This window comes from Parasteatoda tepidariorum, chromosome X2, assembly GCF_043381705.1.
Source record: "Parasteatoda tepidariorum isolate YZ-2023 chromosome X2, CAS_Ptep_4.0, whole genome shotgun sequence".
Classification (NCBI taxonomy): domain Eukaryota; kingdom Metazoa; phylum Arthropoda; class Arachnida; order Araneae; family Theridiidae; genus Parasteatoda; species Parasteatoda tepidariorum.
In genome coordinates this window covers 26,671,361-26,691,247 of record NC_092215.1, presented here as the reverse complement: position 1 = coordinate 26,691,247, position 19,887 = coordinate 26,671,361, and the positions used below count along the sequence as shown (strand labels likewise).

The window sequence follows — 19,887 nt, the reverse complement described above, 5'->3', positions numbered from 1 at the left end:
CTAGTTTTTTATGAAATAAAAATAAATACAAACTTAAACAAAAAACATACTTTTTAATTTTTTTAAAAATAGCTTTAAAAATAGCTCATTCAGAATTGATAAATTTGTTTTTACACATAATTATATCTGTAGGGATCACTTTTATAGAAGCTAAATTTTATTCCTCGATATGTCTTTTCATGACCCCAACAGAAGTGGCATTTCCGCACCACTGGCTGAAATTAAAATCATTTGCGAAAAATCATATACATTCGATGACAATTTTAAAGTCAATGGAGGTAACCACTAAGATCGACCAATCATCAACGACCATGTGACTGTGGAAAGGAGAGTGGTTGCTCTAGAGAAGTTTCACTACATATATTTCATATAGCAAAAAAACGTTCAAAGAACATCCTCATATTGTTAAATTATTGGAAAAACAAAATTATTATAATAATTTGACCAGTATTGTATTAATTAATTAATCAAACAATTATGTACTAATTAAGCCAGTATTATACTAATTAATTAGAAGGTAATATAGTTAACTAATTGATCTGTAATGTAGTTAATTAATTTACCAGTACTGTACTAATTATAATATAAAGCTGAATAAGATTTTGGACAAAATATATTTTTTGGAAACTAAAAATATTAATTTCTTCTTTACGCCACTAATTTTTTTTTTCAATAAATAAATTTTTTAATTTTATAAAAGGATTCTTTCGAAACATCAAGGAGGGCATTCGTTAAAGATAGACAATATTTAACCAAAAAGTTATAACTCGCTGTTGCGATTTCACAATATGTATATAATTAGTATATGAAAAACAGCCTCATGTTGGTGAATTATTCGAAAATTAAAATTATTATGGTAGTTTGACCAATACTGTATTAATTAATTGATTAACTGTATTGTACTGATAATAAAATAAAGCTGAATAAATTTTCTGTCAAAAATATTTTGCTAATATCTAAAAATATTTATTTGTTTCTTAAGCTGAAAAGCTTTTTGTTCTTTTCTTACGAAAAATGTAATTAATTTAATAAAAGGGATTCATCAAAAATGTCAATCTTTTTAGTATCTTACATCGATGATAGTATATTCTATCATTTACAAATTTAGCTTTCTCTGTAAAAAGTTTAAAAAAATAAATCTCTCAACATTATCAAGAATGAAAAAATGAGAGAACAGTATGCAAGTTATGATTTTTTTAAGACACTATTTTCGAAAAAGCTAAAAAATAAAATAAAAAAAGCACATTTTTAAGCTACACGTTTTCTCTTGGCTGCATTTAAATTCAGTTTAAATCATTCGCACATCTTTGACAAATGCTTCTACTTATATAGAGTGTTAGCGACAAGAAAAGGATTTATTTATTTCGCAGTTTTTAATTTGTTTTAAAATGCCACAAAATACTAACGCCGAAAATATCAGATGCGAAAAATTTTTCTTTTAAGGAGGCAACTTTATTATTTGCGTGTTTTTCGAAGTTTGCTTTTGGAATTTCTGCTCAATATTTATCTTTAACGAACCATATCAAAAGTGTTATGATTTTATAACAGTTATTGCTATCACTTATGAATTGCTTTGTTTATTTTAAATTAAATATATTTATAAAGTAAATTATGATGATGAAGCTTTCGAGGAATAGCCTTATGCTGTTACATTACTGGAAAAATTAAATAATTATGATAGTTTAACCAGTACTACATTAAATAAATTATTCACCCTACTGTATTAATTATAAAATAAAGCTGAATAAGTTTTCTGACAAAAAATATTTTTTAATAACCAAAAATATTAGTTTTTTTTAATGCTAAAAAGTTTTTTATACTTATGAAAAATTTAATTAGTTTTATAAAATTGTTTCATTGAAAACGTCAATCTGTATAGTATCTTACATCAACGAAAATACATTCATTTATTTACGAAACTCAGCTATCTATGTTTTGTTTAAAAGTTGGAAGAAATAAATCTCTCGACTTTATCAAGAATGGGAGAAAGAGAAAACAGTATGCAAATTATGATTTTTTTTATGACTCTACTTTTGAAAGAGCTAAAAAATCACATTTTAACGCTACACGTTTTCATTCGCTTGGCTACCTTTCACTTCAGTTTAAATTCTTCACACATCTTTGCCGAATGTTTCTAGTTGTATAAAATGTAATCGACAAGAAAAGGATTTATTCCTTTCGCAGTTTTTGATTTGTTTTAAAATGCCACAAAATACTAAAGCAGAAAATATCAGCTGCGAAAAAAAATTTCTTTCAAGAAGGCAATTTCTTTATTTGCATTTTTTCGGATTTTGTTTCAGGAATTTCTGTTTAAAATTTATCTTTAATGAATCATATAAAGAATGTTATGATTTTAAAATAGTTATTGCTGTCACTGATAAATTGCTTTAATTATTTCAAATTAAATATATTTATAAAGTAATAAATATATTTAAAGGACGGCAATGTCTTTATTTGCATTTTTTCTCTCGAATTTTGTTTCGGGAATTTCTGTTTATTATTTCTCTCTAAGTTACCATGTTAAAAATGTTATGATTTTATAATAATTATTGCTATCACTTATGAATTGCTTTCATTATTTCACATTAAATATATTTATAAAGTAATAAATATATTTAAAGGAAGACAATTTCCTTATTTCCTTTTTTTTCGGATTTTGTTTCGGGAATTTCTGTTTATTATTTATCTCTAAGTTACCATGTTAAAAGTGTTATGATTTTATAATAATTATTGCCATCACTTATGAATTGATTTATTTATTTCAAATTAAATATATTTATAAAGTAATAAATTTTCTTTTAAGGAGACAATTTCTTTATTTGCATTTTTACGGGTTTTGTTTCAGGAATTTCTGTTCAATATTTATCTTTAATGAACCATATAAAAAGTGTTATGATTTTGGAATATTGTATTTTTTGCTATCACTTATATTTTATTTTAAGCTAAATATATTAATAAATAAATTAGGGGGATGAAGTATCCGAAGAACAGATTCACGTCGTTAAATTATGGGAAAAACAAAATTATTATGATGCTTGACCAGTACTGTATTCATTAATTAATTAACTATACTGTACTAATTTTAAAATAAAGCTACATAAATTTTCTGACAAGAAATATTTTTCTCATAACTAAAAATATTAAATTGATTTTCAAGCTTAAAACTTTTCATACTTATCTTATGAAAAATTTAATTAATTTAATAAAATAAATTTATTGAAAACGTCAGTCTATGTAGTATCTCACATCGATGAAAATATATTCTATCATTTAAGAAGCACAGCTATCTTTTTTTCTTTCTTTTTTAATTCTTTTTTTTGCTTAAAAGTTAAATGAAATAAATCTCTCGACGACTTTTTCAAGAAGGAGAAAAACGAGAAAACAGTATGCAAATTATGATCTTTTAATGACTTCCTTTTCAAAAGAACTAAAAAAAAAAAAATTAATGCTACACGTTTTTATTCACTTGGCTGCATTTGAATTCAGTTTAAATCCTTTACACATCTGTGGCGAATGTTTCTAGTAGTATAAAGTGTAATCGAGAAGAAATGGATTTATTACTTCCGCAGTTTTTGACTTGTTTTAAAATGCCACGAAATCCCAAAGTAGAAAATATCAGCTGCTAAAAAATTTTTCTTTTAAAGAGGAAATTTCTTTAGTTTTTTCTTGAATTTTTATTCAATATTTATCTTTAATGAACCATATAAAAAGTTTTATGATTTTATACTAATTATTGTGATTACTTTTTAATTGCTTTGTTTATTTTAAACTAAATGTATTTAAAAATTAAATTATGAGTAAATTTAATTTTATCCTTTATAGCCATTTATAGAAAAAAAAGGGTTACCAATTCGATGTACTTAGTGAGTATAATTTCTTAAGCAAATGAATAATAAGTAATTCAGTCAAAAAATTTTTAATAACGTTACAGTTGAGAATGTATATTATTATTATCGATGATTTGCTTCATTTATTTCAAATTTAATATATTTATGAAGTAAGTTATCATTACATTTAACTTCATTTTCTTGTGGCCATACAAAGAGAGAAAGGTAAATTATTCAAGGTACTTCATGAGATTAAATTTGTTATTAATTGAATTGTGGATATTTTTAAAAGCTAGTTAATAAAGTTATAGCAAGGAATACAAATTATTTAAAAATAAAGTTTACGAGTTAAAATATATAGTCTTTTTCTGTGAGCAAAGAGATGCAGTTAACTTTGATTCAATTAAATCAAATAAAAAACTTGAGGTGAAAAGGATAAAAGTTCGATGTGGCTATTTTGCTCTAAACTTAAACATTACGCTCTCGGGGTAAGTTGATTAGACTTTGTTGTAAACAAAATCAGACGGGGGGGGGGGNGGGGGGGGGGGGAGACCTTTCGTGTACCTTCCGGTAGTCTTTTACCGTAACGAACTGAATAATTACCAAATGAATGGCTTAAATACAGTAAATTTTGGCTTTATTTCCGAAATTATCGTTTTTTGTACCGGAAATGTCTTTACCATACAAGTATGGTAATTTCGCAAAAAAAAAAATTTTTTTTCTTCAGAACAATTTTTTTGTCTTGCTTTTCCGACAATCGTTCTTAAACTTTTCCTCTCAAATATACTCAGATAGGCCTATTCAGATCTTGCTATGCTCATGTCTCAAAGCCATTGATCAAAATGGCCATAATTATTTACAATTTTTCAAACAAAATGATGCAATAAGTTAAACGAAATCATAGTTTCTTTTGCAAAAATTCTATAAACAAAACATTGCTGTGTTTTTGTCCATAAAGCGTTTCGTACTGCTATAGTTGAACAAAAAAAAAATAAGCACATTTTAGAATTTTATAGTATCATGTTGTTTACTGTTTACAATTTTGTTGACAAAAGTTATCAATTTTTATGTATCTCAGTCAATTGAAGCCATAATGTCAAATAAAAATTTCATCGGAATCCAATTTTTCTTATATTCTGTTATTTCTATTTTTCAAAAATGATTAATTATAAATTTTTAAAATTTAGTCTTTATCTACAAAATAATCTTATTCTTTAACCATTATTTATAATTCATTCCTAACATTTTTGTAAGTTCCATATACAAATCCAATATTTTGTTAAATCAAGAATTTTATCGAAAGTAAAATATGAAATTCCTAATCGTACATAATAGCTCTATCTTTTATCTACATTTATTCATAATCGTTATTTATTATAACTAAATCAACAAAAAAAATTAAAGCAAACTGCTTCGTTAATCATTCAAAGTATTTTTATTTCGAAATTTCGATTTTTTTTTCGAATCCCAAGAATGTTTAGCATTTATTATAACAACAGCCACAAAAAAAATTTCTATATCCTATACATTCCAATCAGCATAAAAATTTTGCAAAAATATTTAAATATATTTTTTAAACATTAGTTTTACTGCAAGAGGAAGGCGAATTATTTCATATTTTTTTAATAAGAATTATTTCAATTAGATAATTATCTTCATTAAAAATGTAATTACCATGACGTTACATTTTGTTTTTGCGTCGAAAAAAAAATATTAAGTCCTTTAGGTTTTTTGTACTTTTTATGGCGTATTTTTTGGGAAACTGAAAATATGTAACTTTTTTTCTAATAGATAAAAGGACTGAAATATTTTCTTTTTGAAGCAAGAATTTAAACTATTTTATTTAATCAAATAAGTAAATTAAAATGTCTCCGACTAATTAATTAGAGTTCTTATTAAAAATCTAGATTTTGTGTAATGTGTTAATAAAAATATACAATTGCAATAATGTGTAACTTTAAAGCAAATCTTGTAAATTATCGCTTATCATATGTTATGCGATCTAAAAGATTCCTCATTTAACAAAATCCATAAATATATAAATTTGAAAAAAAAGTTCATGAGGAAGGAGATTTGCTGCGATATGATTTGCTGTAAAATGTTTAAGAAACTAGATTACTTTATCTTTCTTCACTTTAAAATTAGTTACAAATTTTGTCAACAGAAGGGTTTTCTTAGAAAGCAAAAAAGGATGCTTTCACACCACTTTTTAATCACTATTTACAGCATCAGTGTTGCGCAATCAGAAGAAAAAATTAACAGAAATCCATACGAATAAATCAGTTGAAATGACCTGAAATCTTACAGAAAATAGTGCGTTATAGTTTTCTCCAGGCAACAACGCCATCTATTGTAAGACTTCGTAAATAATTTTTAAAATTGGTAAAAATTTAATAATTCGCCTTCCCAAGACGTAGCAAATGGTACAATTTTCCCTCTTTAATTTTTTTGTTTCTTTTATTGGTCGATTATTTGTGGCTGCATTGACAACAGAGAAATGCATATCAGACAATTGTTATAGAGTATCAGACAAATGCATATCGGATAATTATATAACAACAGAGAAATGCATACCGGACAATTATTATAGAACAACAGAAAAATGCATATCGGATAATTATTATAGAGAACAGCAGAGAAACGCTTATCGGACTATTATTATAGATTAACAGAGAAATGCATATGGGACAATTATTATAGAACAACAGAGAAATGTATATCGGACAATTATTATAGAACAACAGAGAAACGCTTATCAGACAATTGTTATAGAGTATCAGACAAATGCATATCGAACAATTATATAACAACAGAAAAAGGCTAATCGAACAATTATTATAGAGCAAAAGAGAAATGCATTTCTGACAATTATTATAGAACAATAAAGAAATGCATATCGAAAAATTATTATAGAACAACAGAGTCATATTGGTCAATTATCATAGATGAGAAGAAGTTTAGAAGTCGAAAGAATAAAAAAATTTGAAGAGAAAAAACATTTTCCAGTGATATATAAATTATTAGTTTATTTTTTAAGCTTATATTTTTGGCAAAATTTCCTAAAATTGATTCATTTAAGAAAACAACTTCCATGATATATTCAACTCTATTGAGTATTCCAGATACTCAGGTGCTTCAATTTGGTTAAAAGCTAAAAAAAAATTAAATGAATAAATTACAATTTTTCAAGAATAAGAGAAACGTTTTTTCTCCCTTCAATTGTGTTTTTTTCTTTAATTGTGCCCTTTTTTCTTTTTTCAATTACTTTTTTCAAAACGACAAAGGAGACTTACGCGTTTTTATTCGCTTGACTGAATTTCGATTCTCCGTAAATCCTTCACACATCTTTACCAAAATGTTTCGAATCACATAAGTATAATCAACAAGAAACGAATTAATTTCTTGCCCTATTTTTAATTTGTTTAAAAATGCCATGAAACTTAATCTCAACTGCAAAATAAGATATCCTCCTAGGAAAGAAACTTTATTTTCTTATTTTCTTTTTGAATATCGTTTTCTGTATGTGTCTTCAATAGTTGACTTTAATGAACCTTATAAAAATGTTATGAGATCATAGTAGTTATCAGAAACCTGCTTTATTTATTTTAAATTGAATATATTTAGAGATATATTTAACGACTTTAATTTCATTGTCAATGAGAGAGAGCTAAATAATCCGTGGCATTTTACTAATGTAATTCCATTATGAATTTAATAACTTTAAAGCTAAAAATTTGGAAATGAAGATTTATTTTCTTCGTGTAATCCTTTCAAGTCCTCGATATGAAAGATATTATGTGTATTTTTAAAAAAAGATGTTATATGTGACAGATATTATGTGTGAAAAATATTAGTTATCAAAAAACTGCTTTGTTTATTTGTAATTTAATATATTTAGAGATATATTTAACGAATTTAATTTCTTTGTCGATGAGAGAGAGCTAAATAATCCGTGGAACTTTACTAATGTAATTCCATTATGAATTTAGTAACTTTAAAGCTAAAAATTTTATTTATAAAAGATTTATTTTTTTCGTGTACGTAATCATAATTAAGTGCTCGGTTTGAAAGATATAATGTGTATTTTTTTTATTTTATAAGAGACCTGGGGCATGATAATAGTCATAAACCTCCATTTATTTTCATGCCACAAACATCCCATTAAGCATAAAAACTAACTAATAAATAAATTATAATAAAAATATTTTAATTATTTTCAATTATTTATCTTACTACTTCATAAGACGGTAAACGAATTATACTATCATAACTCATTTATAAGAATTAATAAATCATGTTCATTAAAATGCGAATGGCATAATATTTATTTTATGTTAAACGAAATTAATAATTCTGATAATTATTGCATTTTAACTTTTTTGGAAACTGCAGATTATGTAACTGATTTTTATGTTGCTACTTTTTTACAAATATCGAAAGATATTTTCTTTTTTATACACTAAAGGTCAAAGTTTATCATTTTACCCTGATTCTATAGTGAAATGTCTTTGCGTAACATCTTCTTGCTCCAGTAATCAGTAATTGGAAAAAAAGAAAATATAGATAACAAAATAATTCTTGAAATTTTTCAGTGTTTCAAAGAAATACATTAATAAATTCTCTCATAAATAATCTCTTTTATTAAAGCAAAGAAACATATATCCCTTCCATAATTTAGCATACGAAATTATAACAATTTTATAGTAAAATGTATAATTTGCACTTGCTCTTATTAGTAATCAATAATTGTGCAATACAAAAATACAACTGGTAGTTAAGTAGTTTTTGCAAACTGCTCTACTGCTCATTAATTTCTACAATAAAAAAATACCCTTATTGTTTTAAAAGATTTTCAATGAAGTACGTCGAACATGAGTAAAATCTATTTATTCAAGCAAATAAATATATTCTACTTCATAATTTATCATACGAAGCAAAATTTTCTCCTAAACGTTCCCTTTATCAAAATTACTCAGGGCATTTGGTTTATTAGTCCAAAATTTCGGATCCAATGTAATTCCAATTGCATTGAATCAGCTTCCACAGATGATTTCGGCTTGTAATATTATATTTCTGTTGTACGAAATTATTCATCTACTGTCATATACATTTTACATAATCTGATGCAATGATCAATACTTTATCTAAAGTTTACGTTTTCGAACTCCGAAGTGAGCAAATCCGAACTCCGAAGTGAACCAAATAGTGCCCAGCTGAAATGATAGATTTGTACTCAACATCATAAAATGATAGATAAAACAACATAAAATGATAGATTTGTGTCAGCATAGATTATCGCATTGCCGAACCTAGCACCTAGTTACTCGTGCAGATCTACCAATTTCTCCAGCTTTCGGATCCAATGTTATTCCAATTGCATTGAATCACTTTCCATAGATGGTACCTGCTTGAAATATTATGTTTCTGCTACTTGCACATTTTTGATAATCTGATGCAATAATCAATACTTTATCTAAATTTTACGTTTTTGGACACGTGCTAAGTGACCAAATAGTGACCAACTGATATGATAGATTTGAATTCTACGTGTCAACATAGGTTATTAAATTGTCGAACCTGGCACTTTACTCGTGCAGATCTACCAATTTCTTCAGCTTTCACCGAAATTTTTTCTTAAATTATTTCAAGCTGTAATGAATTTTCTAAATTTTACCCATCAATTAAAAAGAAACTAACAACCACGTAGTTTAACTAATTGCGTGATATTTAAAAAAGAACTGATAAATATGAGGTAATATTTATTTGGAGTAGAGAACATAACCTTATTAATTCTTATCTAACCGCATCTCTTCTGCTTTGAAATTCGAAGCAGGCATGGTGGTATTGGCAAGTGGTAAAAGAAACAAAAACAACAACATTGTTATTTAGCTTCAGCAATGAATATTATGGAGAACTAAAACCTCCAGGTTGGCCATCTGCTCGTATATTCGAGTCACCTTATATAACTACACTGTGAAAAATCTTAACGTATCTTACCGCCAAAAATACGTTAAGATACGCCAAAAATACGTTCACCAAAGTGGTGTAGTGAAAAGATTTACATAACTATTGGATCTAGTGTTCCACTACTTCAATGTTATTTTACGCTACTTGGTGTAAAGTAGCCGCCATTTTTGTCAATCAGAAACGCTAATCTATCTATCGTGCTTCTTAAGTCTGAACTTTAAAGTACATCAAGATTGTTCGATCTAACCAAAGTTGCACTGAAAAAGAATGTGATAAATGATTCAGCGAAAACTTGAGATGCACTGTTAAAATTTTCATTCTAAAATTATGGTAAAATAACTGGCAGCTGTCTGTCCATCCGATTTACCGTAAAGTTTACGGTGAGGAACATTTTTTTCCTTTATGGTTTTGAAACCATTTACAAAAAGTATGGTTATAAAACGATGAATATAAAACTGTACGGTTTTTTAACCATTTACAACTAGCATTTTTCAAAAACGTAAAAAAAAATTATCTAACTAGGCATAGGAGCTCGGTTTTTCGTAAGGTAATGGTAATTAGAGAGCGCCGGACACTGGAAATTCTCCATGTGGTGAAGGAAATTGAAGAATATTGTGGTGTCACCACTAGGACTCGAACTCCAGTTCTGCCGGTCATGAGATTGACAGATAATCCCGCTCGGCGATGATATGTACGCCGTTGCATAGAACTAAGTAGCTTCATTAGGTGGTTCTAATTGGTGAGATAAAATTCCGGTTGTTTAACCGTATTAGGTGAGCTCAGTCAATAAACAGTTTTTCTCAAACTTAACAGTTTGATTACCATTTTATTTATGGTAATTTGACTGTTTTGATTAAATATGGTAAAATAACCATTCAATAAATTGTTATTTAACCATTTTTTCCGAGAAATTTCTAACAGTGTGATCTTTAAGAGATTTAAATTTATTTTAGTTAACAGGCATAAAAATGACTTTGAAACAAAAACGGGAGAGGATCTTTAAGAGATTTAAATTCATTTTAGTTAACAGGCATAAAAATGACTTTGAAACGAAAATGGGTGAGGATCTTCAAGATATTTAAATTTATTTTAGTTAACAGGCATAAAAATGACTTTGAAACGAAAACGAGAGAGGATCTTTAAGAGATTTAAATTTATTTTAGTTAACAGGCATAAAAGCGACTTTGAAACAAAAACGGGTGAGGATATTTAAGAGATTTAAATTTATTTTAGTTAACAGGCATAAAAATGACTCTGAAACAAAAACGGGAGAGGATATTAGCAATTTTATAACAAACGGGAGAAAAAAACGATAAAGTAACAAGTACTCTGTAAGAATTAGAAGATGCTGGTTTGAGTCAAGCGAGTTTAGCAAGAGCTAAACTAGCTAAAGGAGCGTTAAATCCACAATTGGCAGTAATCAAGTGGAGGAAGTTAAGCTCTTAGTTAAAAGAAGAAAGCCAGAACAATGGTTCAGAGCGAAGAAAACAAAAGTATGAAATGCTTAAATTTTCTTACAGTTTGGGCGATTAGAGTTAAAACGAAAGAGCAAATAGACGGCGAAATGCTTAGAATAAAGGGAAGTGGAAAAATTCGATAATTTGATTTAATCGATAATTTCCTCTCCGCTATATATTTGAGAGATAATTAAATATTTTGTGATTACCTCAACTTATTAGCTTTTATGACGTATGTATTCGCTCATAAGAAGTCTTACAAACAATTATACTTTTCGCAAACGAAAAGAGAAAAAAGTGGTAGCAATATGTGGTTTGTTTTCGATGAAAAAAAAAATGAAATATTCTATTTACAAGTTCTTCTCTGTCTTTTCGAGATAAGAAGTAAAACAGTAAGAGTGACATATAACAGTATTACTGTTGTTTCAAGTCACTAATGGTAAATTATCCTACATACATTATATTTAGTAAGTTTCTGAAAATATATATTTATTACAGAGCAAACAAAATTTCATATTATTTTAGGGAAACTATTATTTGCTTGAAATACGCCTGTTATATATGTATTATTCATCTATTTTTCCCGAAAAAAAACGGCAAAAAGTCATAATATTTCTTGGAATCTCAATAGAATTCAACATACAACATCACTGTAATCTCAAGAGACTGTAAATCTGAAGACAAGAAATACAGTCATTCTCGTAAATATAATTCTGACAGAATTCTGAGAAACGGAATTCATAGGGGACAGCTTATATTCCATCATCAAAAAATAAGCTACTTAAAGTTTACTTTATTTTTATTAAGTGGAAGCTGCGAGTACTAAGTATTTTAAAGAAGTTTTCTTAGAAATCAAATACTAATTTTCTAACTTAAAAAAGGGTTTAGGGTCGTGCATTTTAATGAGTCAATGGAGTTCAGGTTTACTGTTTCCTTGAAGAAAGATTTTCTAAGATATTGTAAGAAGCGGTGGGATTTTATTTTTTTTTGTAATATTATTATTTGAGCGACTTAAGTATGTTAGTAAAAGGAGTTAAAAAATATTTTTTCTTTTAAAACTTTACTCTGTTTTAAGTTAAAAGCATTTTCGTTTCAATATTTAATGAGTTAAGTGTAAAACGGTTCTAAATGGCATTTTTTAAAAACAAAATGAGATTTCTCGAAGAAGGACCTTATTTTCATCTTATTTAAATATCGCTACTGTACCTTGGACCATATTTACCATAGACCAGTCTAAATATTTGAGCCATCTAACATATAAATGATACATTCAATACTTGTAATTGTTGTTGCTGTGCCTTGAACCAATTTTAACCTTTCCACAAGGTACAACATAATGTTATGTCAAGGACCAGTTTTTATTGTTTTAGTTTTTCTTGGAACCGTAGGACAGAATTTGCTAACCAAGAAAACTATATTAATAAACAAAAGTATGACGATTTCACAAAAACGTTTTAAATGTTTTGATTTATCCTATTCTACATGAAAATATGAAATTGGTATTAAAATTGGTAAAAGGTACAATACTCGCTTCTAAGTCATTAACTTATTTTGGCAAGTCCTCAAATTTCGCAGACTTCAGAGGATGAACGCACTTATGACAACTTACGTATGTACTATTAGACTACTACAACGTACTTATGTACTATTAGAATTTTCATCCTAAACCTGTGGTAAAATAGCCGGCAACAGTCCATCCATTGAATTACCCGTAAAGTTTAGGGTAGAGAGCATTTTTTACAGTTACAATTTTGAAACCGTTTACAACAAGTTTGGTTTAAGGACCATGAATATAAAACTATACTGTTTTTTAACCATTTACAACTAACATGGCTTCAGAACTTTAAAAAAAAGTTTAACTAGACATTTGAGATAGTTTAGCAGCTTTATACAACTGTCACATATGCATGAATGAGAGTATCATATTCCAATTGTCCAGGGTCACAAATTGGGGAGTGCAGGACGTTGGAAGCTCTTTATGTGTTGAAGGGAATGGAAGAAATATTGTGGTGTCAACGCTGGGATTCGAACTCCCGTCCCATGAGACTGACAAAATAGCCATCTCGACTATAATTAGTACCCATCAGCTGAGAACTAAGTGGCTTCATTAGATGGGTCTAGTTAGTGCAATAAAATTCTGGTTGTTTAACAACATTAAGTGAAAGCAGTTAATAAACTGTTTTTCTCACAGTTACTATCTTATTTATGATTATTTGACGGTTTTGTGTGAATGAAAATGACAAACTGTTATTTAACCATTTTATCAAAGAAATTTCTAGCAGTGTTTGGTGTCTTCGGAATTGAAAAAGATTCCAAATGCAATTGGCAATAAACAGCTGACTCATAACCTTAGAAAGCTTCTCTTTTGGCAGGAAATTAAAACGCCGATAGTAGTAGTAGTATGTTAATAAGTAGAATACAATGAGAAAATTGCTTTGAATAAGTGGGGAAAATTAATAAATTTGTTTTCAATAAACAGGCAATACTAAATATGTTTTGAATAAGTGAGCGAAAACGTCCCCCGCTTAAATAAATGACTTTTGAAATGATGCTTAACTTCAAGTCGTTTATTTATTTTTCCCCTTTAGCTATTATTAGTGGATGCGTCTCAGTTGTTTTCAATAAATTTTGAAAAATACTATCTAGAAATGATTAATTTGCATAAAAGTGGTATAATAATAAATAAAATAAAAAAGATATTATTTTTATGGAGAACTACGGAAAAAGAACTTTAGTAATTAAATTCAAAGAAATATTTGCTAAAAATAAACTTTAAAACACAAAACCCTTGATGCATAAATGGATTTAAAAGATAAAGTTATTTTTAAAGAAGAAAATCAAATAACATCAAAAGCCTTTGATTTTTTGAAGAAAAGAATAAAAATAATCAAATGGGAATTTCATCAGAACAGTAAAAGAAATGAACTTTTCTTTACTTTTGAGATGTTTCATTTCATTCTGATAAAATTGATTAGTTTTCATTATTGCGCATAATGTAATTTGGTTAAATATGTAAATAAGCATTATGTATGATAATTTCCGTGTATAACTGATTAAATCATAGATAAAACAAATCTCATTTTAATAGAAAACAACCAATGAAATATATATTTTTTTTTGTTACATTCAGGTTGAACAATTTATTTAATTACCTCTAGTGAAAGAATCTTTCTTCAAAAATCATTTTGCGTTTATATTTTTCTCTCAAAAGTAATCTAGTGTACTGTTAGAAACTTCTCGAAAAAAATGGTTAATAACAATTTATTTAATTTCTATTTTACCATATTCAAACAAGGCACTCAAATAACCATAAATAAAATGGCATTCAAATTGTGTGCATTCTGTGAGAGAAACCGTTTATTAACTACTTTAATACGGTTAAACGACCAGAATTTTATCACACCAACTAGGGCCACCTCTTGAAGCCAGCAAGCTATTTGCAAATGGGTACATATTATAGCCGAGGGGAGTAACCTGCTAATCTCATGACCGGCAGATTGTGGATTTGAGTCCCAGCATTGACACCGCAATGTTTGCACCTTCATTCCCTTCAACACAAAGCTCCCAGTGTCCTGCACTCCCTAATTTTTGACCCTGGACTATTAGAATACGATACTCTCATTCACGTATAGATGGTAGCTCAATCATAAAGCTTACAAACTATCTCCAATGTCCAGTTAAATTTCCGTTTTACGGTTTTAAGAACCATGCTGTTGTAAAAGGGTAGAAACCGTATATTTTTGAATTCATGATTTTTTAACCATACTAGTTGTAAATGGTTTCATAAACGCAAAGGAAAAAAATGTTCTTTAGCGCAAACTTTACGGTTAATTGAATGGATAAACTGTTGCCGGTTATTTTACCAAAATTTTATAATAAAAACTCTAACAGTATGGAATATTCAAAATTCATTCCGAATTGGTTTTTGTTGGTAATATTTTGTTTACATTGTACCTTTCTCCCGTTTTCAAAATAGTGTCATTAAAATAAAGGAACTTACAATTTTAAAAAAAATTGTTTTCTTTCAATTTATGCTATATGTAACTTATTTCGATTAATATTATCATTAGTATAAAAGCGTTAAAAATACTGTTCCACAAAAAATATTGAAATTTCTGTTCAGCATTATAATAATTATCATCATTAAATATTTGTAACACAAACTTCAGTTCATGTTGAATCTTAATGCAGCAACTAAGAAAATGGACCAGATTGCATTCGATTGCATTGGACTGTATTGGTATATGTCTTTCAGTTTGGTGTTTCATTTTGCAGTGTCGTTCAGTTGTTTCATTGATTGTTTACTTTTTTTCATTCCGTGAGGGGGGGCTGGAATTCAGATAGTTAGATAATATAACAACCGAAGCATTGAAAAAAATACTTATAACGTAAATTAAGAAATTATGGAACTCCAATAGTCATTGCCATGAAGTTTAATGCTCTACGATTTCGGGGTCAACAGAATGATTGTTGCAATGTGGTCAACATTAAGCGTAAGCCATTTTTACTTCCAAAACAAGCTGCAATGTAAGAAATTTCCAGATCAAATTACGGTAAAAAAGTACCTGCACTCAGGTTGCCGGTACTTTTTATCGTAAAATCTATTTTTCCGAAGCATGTGACAGAACAAAAAATCTGATATATCGTAATTTCTACAGTAATAATTACCGTAAAATCACTATATCACTCTAATTAAATAAATATTTCTGTAAAAATTTCTGTACAATAATTTACGGTAAAAATACATTTTGCGGTTAAAAGGATTGTATAGATGATGCCCCCAAAGAGCTTATACCGTAATTTGATCCAATTTCTTACAGTTTACCAAAATTTTTTGCAGTGTTTTTTACAAAATTTTTTAAAGTAATCTGGTGGTCCTCGCTGGGGGGTCCTTAAACCACCACTGGTAATCGAACTTTGTCAATAATAATGATAGCTTAATGTTTAATTTGAAGAATTCAAATAAAGTATGATTTTTAATGAAATTTAAATTATTTAAAAATTTAAAATGTTGTTAAAACTGTTAGTGAAGGCCCATAAATAAAAATATTTTTCATAAATACAAAAAAAAGTATTCATGAATTATTTTTTTTTAATAGTTTATCGAATAATTCTTCCTTTTTGCCTTTCCCCTTGATAAAATGTCTGCATGAGCCCTTGTGCAGATGTAATTATTCCCCCATTTCTGCCAAGTCATTTTTGATCTGATTTCTTTAATTTGCTGGCATAAAAAAATTTAACGCGGCTTATTTAATTAAGAACATATTTTTCAAAAAAATCGAGGATCTGTTGTGAAGTACAAAAATTGAAAAAAAAGCAAGAAAAAAATTTTATAAATACAGAATAAAAATATTTATGAATAATTTTTTTAAATAGTCCATTTTATTGAGTACTTCTTTTTTCCTTTTTTGCTCTTCCCCTTAAGAAAATGTCTGCAGGAGCCTTTGTGCAGTTGTAATTATTCCCCAATTCCTCCAAGTCATTTTAAATCCGATTTTTTTCAATTTGAAGGGAATTAAAAAAATTTAAAACCACTTATTTAATTAAGAACATATTTTTTTAAAAAATCGAGGATCTGTTGTGAATTACAAAAATTGAAAGAAAAAAAAAAACAAGAAAAAATTTAAATTGTGAATTACAGAAGAAAGAGAGATAAAACAGGAAAAAAGTGGTGTCTAGTCCAAACTCCCCATTTCTTAATTTTATTTTAAAATAATTAGCATATTATTTTATTAATATATTTTACTTCAAAAAATAATTAATCTATCATTTTATTTAAAGGTCAAATGAGTTCAGCCGCTGAAAATGAAACTCCAGAAGATAAGGAAGCAGCTGCTGAGTTAGAGCAAGAACGCTTAGAAGCTCTTCGAGAAGCTGAAGAACGGAGAAAAGAAAAGCATAAACGAATGGAAGAAGAAAGAGAGAAAATGCGCCAAGCGATTCGTGATAAAGTGAGTTAATAATTCAAGATATGCAATCGACTAGATTTTTTTTTCTGAGCCCATTATGCTCGATAGTTGATATTTTGTTAACGGTAATACATACTCATCTTCCGCATTTATAAATATTATTAGTAATTTCCGCGTAACGGAAAATGCGTCGTTTATGATTCATTAATCCTCTTTCGAACTATCAAATAAAAATAAAATTATTAAAAGGGTAAAAAAGCGTATTTAATGGAATATTTTATTGTAATTATTGTATTTTGTACGTTGCTCCATATTGAAAAGTTCGCAGTGCCTCTAATTAATGAAACATAATCAGTTAAGAGTTGAAACTTAAAACAATTCTTCCACAATCATTAGCTTAGAACATTATTTTAAACAAGTGATTAATTTAATTTTTTTCAAACCAAAAGTTTATAATAATTAATAAAAAAAAACTTATTTTCTGTGCATGAGTGAAGAGAAAATGATCAAATGCAAGCAATTAAATACTTAAGTTCTAAAAAAAACTCTGTTTATAAGCAGAAGTAAGTATATAATTTCAATCATTAGTAATTTAATAATCATTTATTTTGTCTGTTTTATCATTTTTGTTAGATTTGTTTAATTTTAATTGTCGGAAAAACATATTTTTTGGTATTTCAATGCAACGAAATATGATTCGAGATTAAGAAAAAGAATACCATCAAATGCAAACGATTAGTATAAGTTCGCAAAGAAAACTTTATTTACCATTTTAAATTCATAATTAATATCAAAGTTGAAAATTTTTTTTTCATTCCATTGAATGCATTGTAGTAAACTGTTTTAAAAATAATTTCCTCATTATAATAAAGGAAAAATATATGAACTGGGATTAAATGGAATAATTTCAATCAATTATATCATTTTGGAAGAAAAGATATGGAAATGCATTTTTATTTTCTTTGTCTTAAATATGATCATGAAGCCTGATACTATAGAAAGCTCAATTAATTATTTAAATGAGCAAATAATGAAGCTAAATCATTTCGAAACATTCATAATATTCTACAAAGAATAAAACCCGGTTTTTTTTCTCGGCCTTTGCATTTGTTAATAATATAAATTACATAATTAAATCTTAAACCTTGTAAAGGCCCCAATTGAAATCATTCAAGTCTCTTTTCTTACTCAATTGACATGAAATGTGTGCATTTTCTTTTAACGATGAGCTCACCATAACAACGATTTTATCTGCTATTGTAAATTGTCGTTAAAACGGATTTTTATGTGTTTATTCATGTTGCAGTGACAACAAAAATGTGAATATATTGGATGAAATTATGTATCTTCAGTCAATGTATATTGCGTATCATTAGCATTTCAATTCACGAAGCAGGTAAAAACAATCGCTCGACTTACCAGGTTTACAGTTGTTAAGAATATAAATTACATAATTAAATCTTAAACATTGTAAAGGCCCAATTGAAATCATCCAAGCCTCTTATCTTACTCAATCAACATGAAATGTGTGCTTTTTCTTATAACGACAAGCTCGCTACAACTACGATTTCATCTATTATTGTAAATTGTCGTTAAAACGTATTTTTACATGCTTATTCATGTTACAGTGACAACACAAATATAAATATACTGGATGAAATTATGTATCTTCAGCCAATGTATATTGCGTATCATTATCATTTCAATTCACAAAGCAGGTAAAAATGATCGCTCGACTAGCCAGATTTTATACCAGGCTTTAATAGAATTCACTAGGGAAGTAATCGGCTTTAAAACAAAATTAATAAAACAAAATCAACACTCGTGATAAATAAGCAACTTCAGCTAATTAGTGCAAAAATAATGAGTCAGCTTAATTTAAGTACTTAATCACATCGCGTAACTCAGTGAGACAAGGCGATGAATGTTTCTGCCTGGTTTGGACTTTTATTTCAAGTAATTCATTTTATTTCGTTGAGTTAGCATTAAGAATGAAGGCAGCGATATTTTTAGTACCAGAAATGAGGTACAAATTTACAACTAGTTTTGCTGTTTTACAAAATGTATGAAAATAAGTTCTCTAGAATGTTGGCGGAAACTGCAACGATTTGTAGATTCAGTTTAAAGGGTTATATTCAATTTAAAAGGTTATATTAAAGAACATTAAACCAGTTCCAAATTAAACTTAATAGAACAAAAGCGGATAGAAATTAAATGCTTTAAAATTATTTAATAAAATATATATATATATAAAAGAATTGTTCAATGCATAATTTGCATCGAGCTAAGCTTTTGTTTTATCTAATTTTTATTAAGAAGGTGATGAACAATAACACTTAAAGACAGGAACTTCCTTTATTTGAACAAACAGCCGAACAAAAATTTCAATTCCGACAAAATGAAACTTTGATTTTTTTTTTCGTGAAAAATATTATTTATTTTCCTTTACCCGAGGAAAAAATTTATTTTTTTAGATTTTTCAACTTTTTTCAAACATCAAATATTTAAGTACTTCGTGAATTTCAGATTTTTCTTAATGTTTCTCTTTGTAAAATATTTTTTTCGGGATTTATTGGGAGATATAGATTAGAGTACATTGAAGGCTTATTGAGAAACAATTTATGCACCTTTAAAAAAAAAATGGCTGTGAAAATTTTTCTTTTAGAGAAATAACGATACAAACAATTCTAAGAAAAAAAAAATACAAATCATGTTCTACATTCATTT

At 27.6% G+C, this 19,887-nt stretch overlaps 1 protein-coding gene across 2 annotated transcripts in view; it reads left to right on the top strand.

Moving 5' to 3' along the window:
* LOC107455118 (complexin-like) overlaps positions 1-19,887 on the top strand; it is a 210,748-nt gene that overhangs the window by 178,323 nt on the left and 12,538 nt on the right. For both annotated transcript variants that reach the window (XM_043041065.2, XM_043041064.2), the window contains exon 3: positions 17,033-17,202. In XM_043041065.2, coding sequence (XP_042896999.1) covers positions 17,033-17,202 — 170 coding nt within the window. The remainder of the gene's footprint in view (positions 1-17,032; positions 17,203-19,887) is intronic.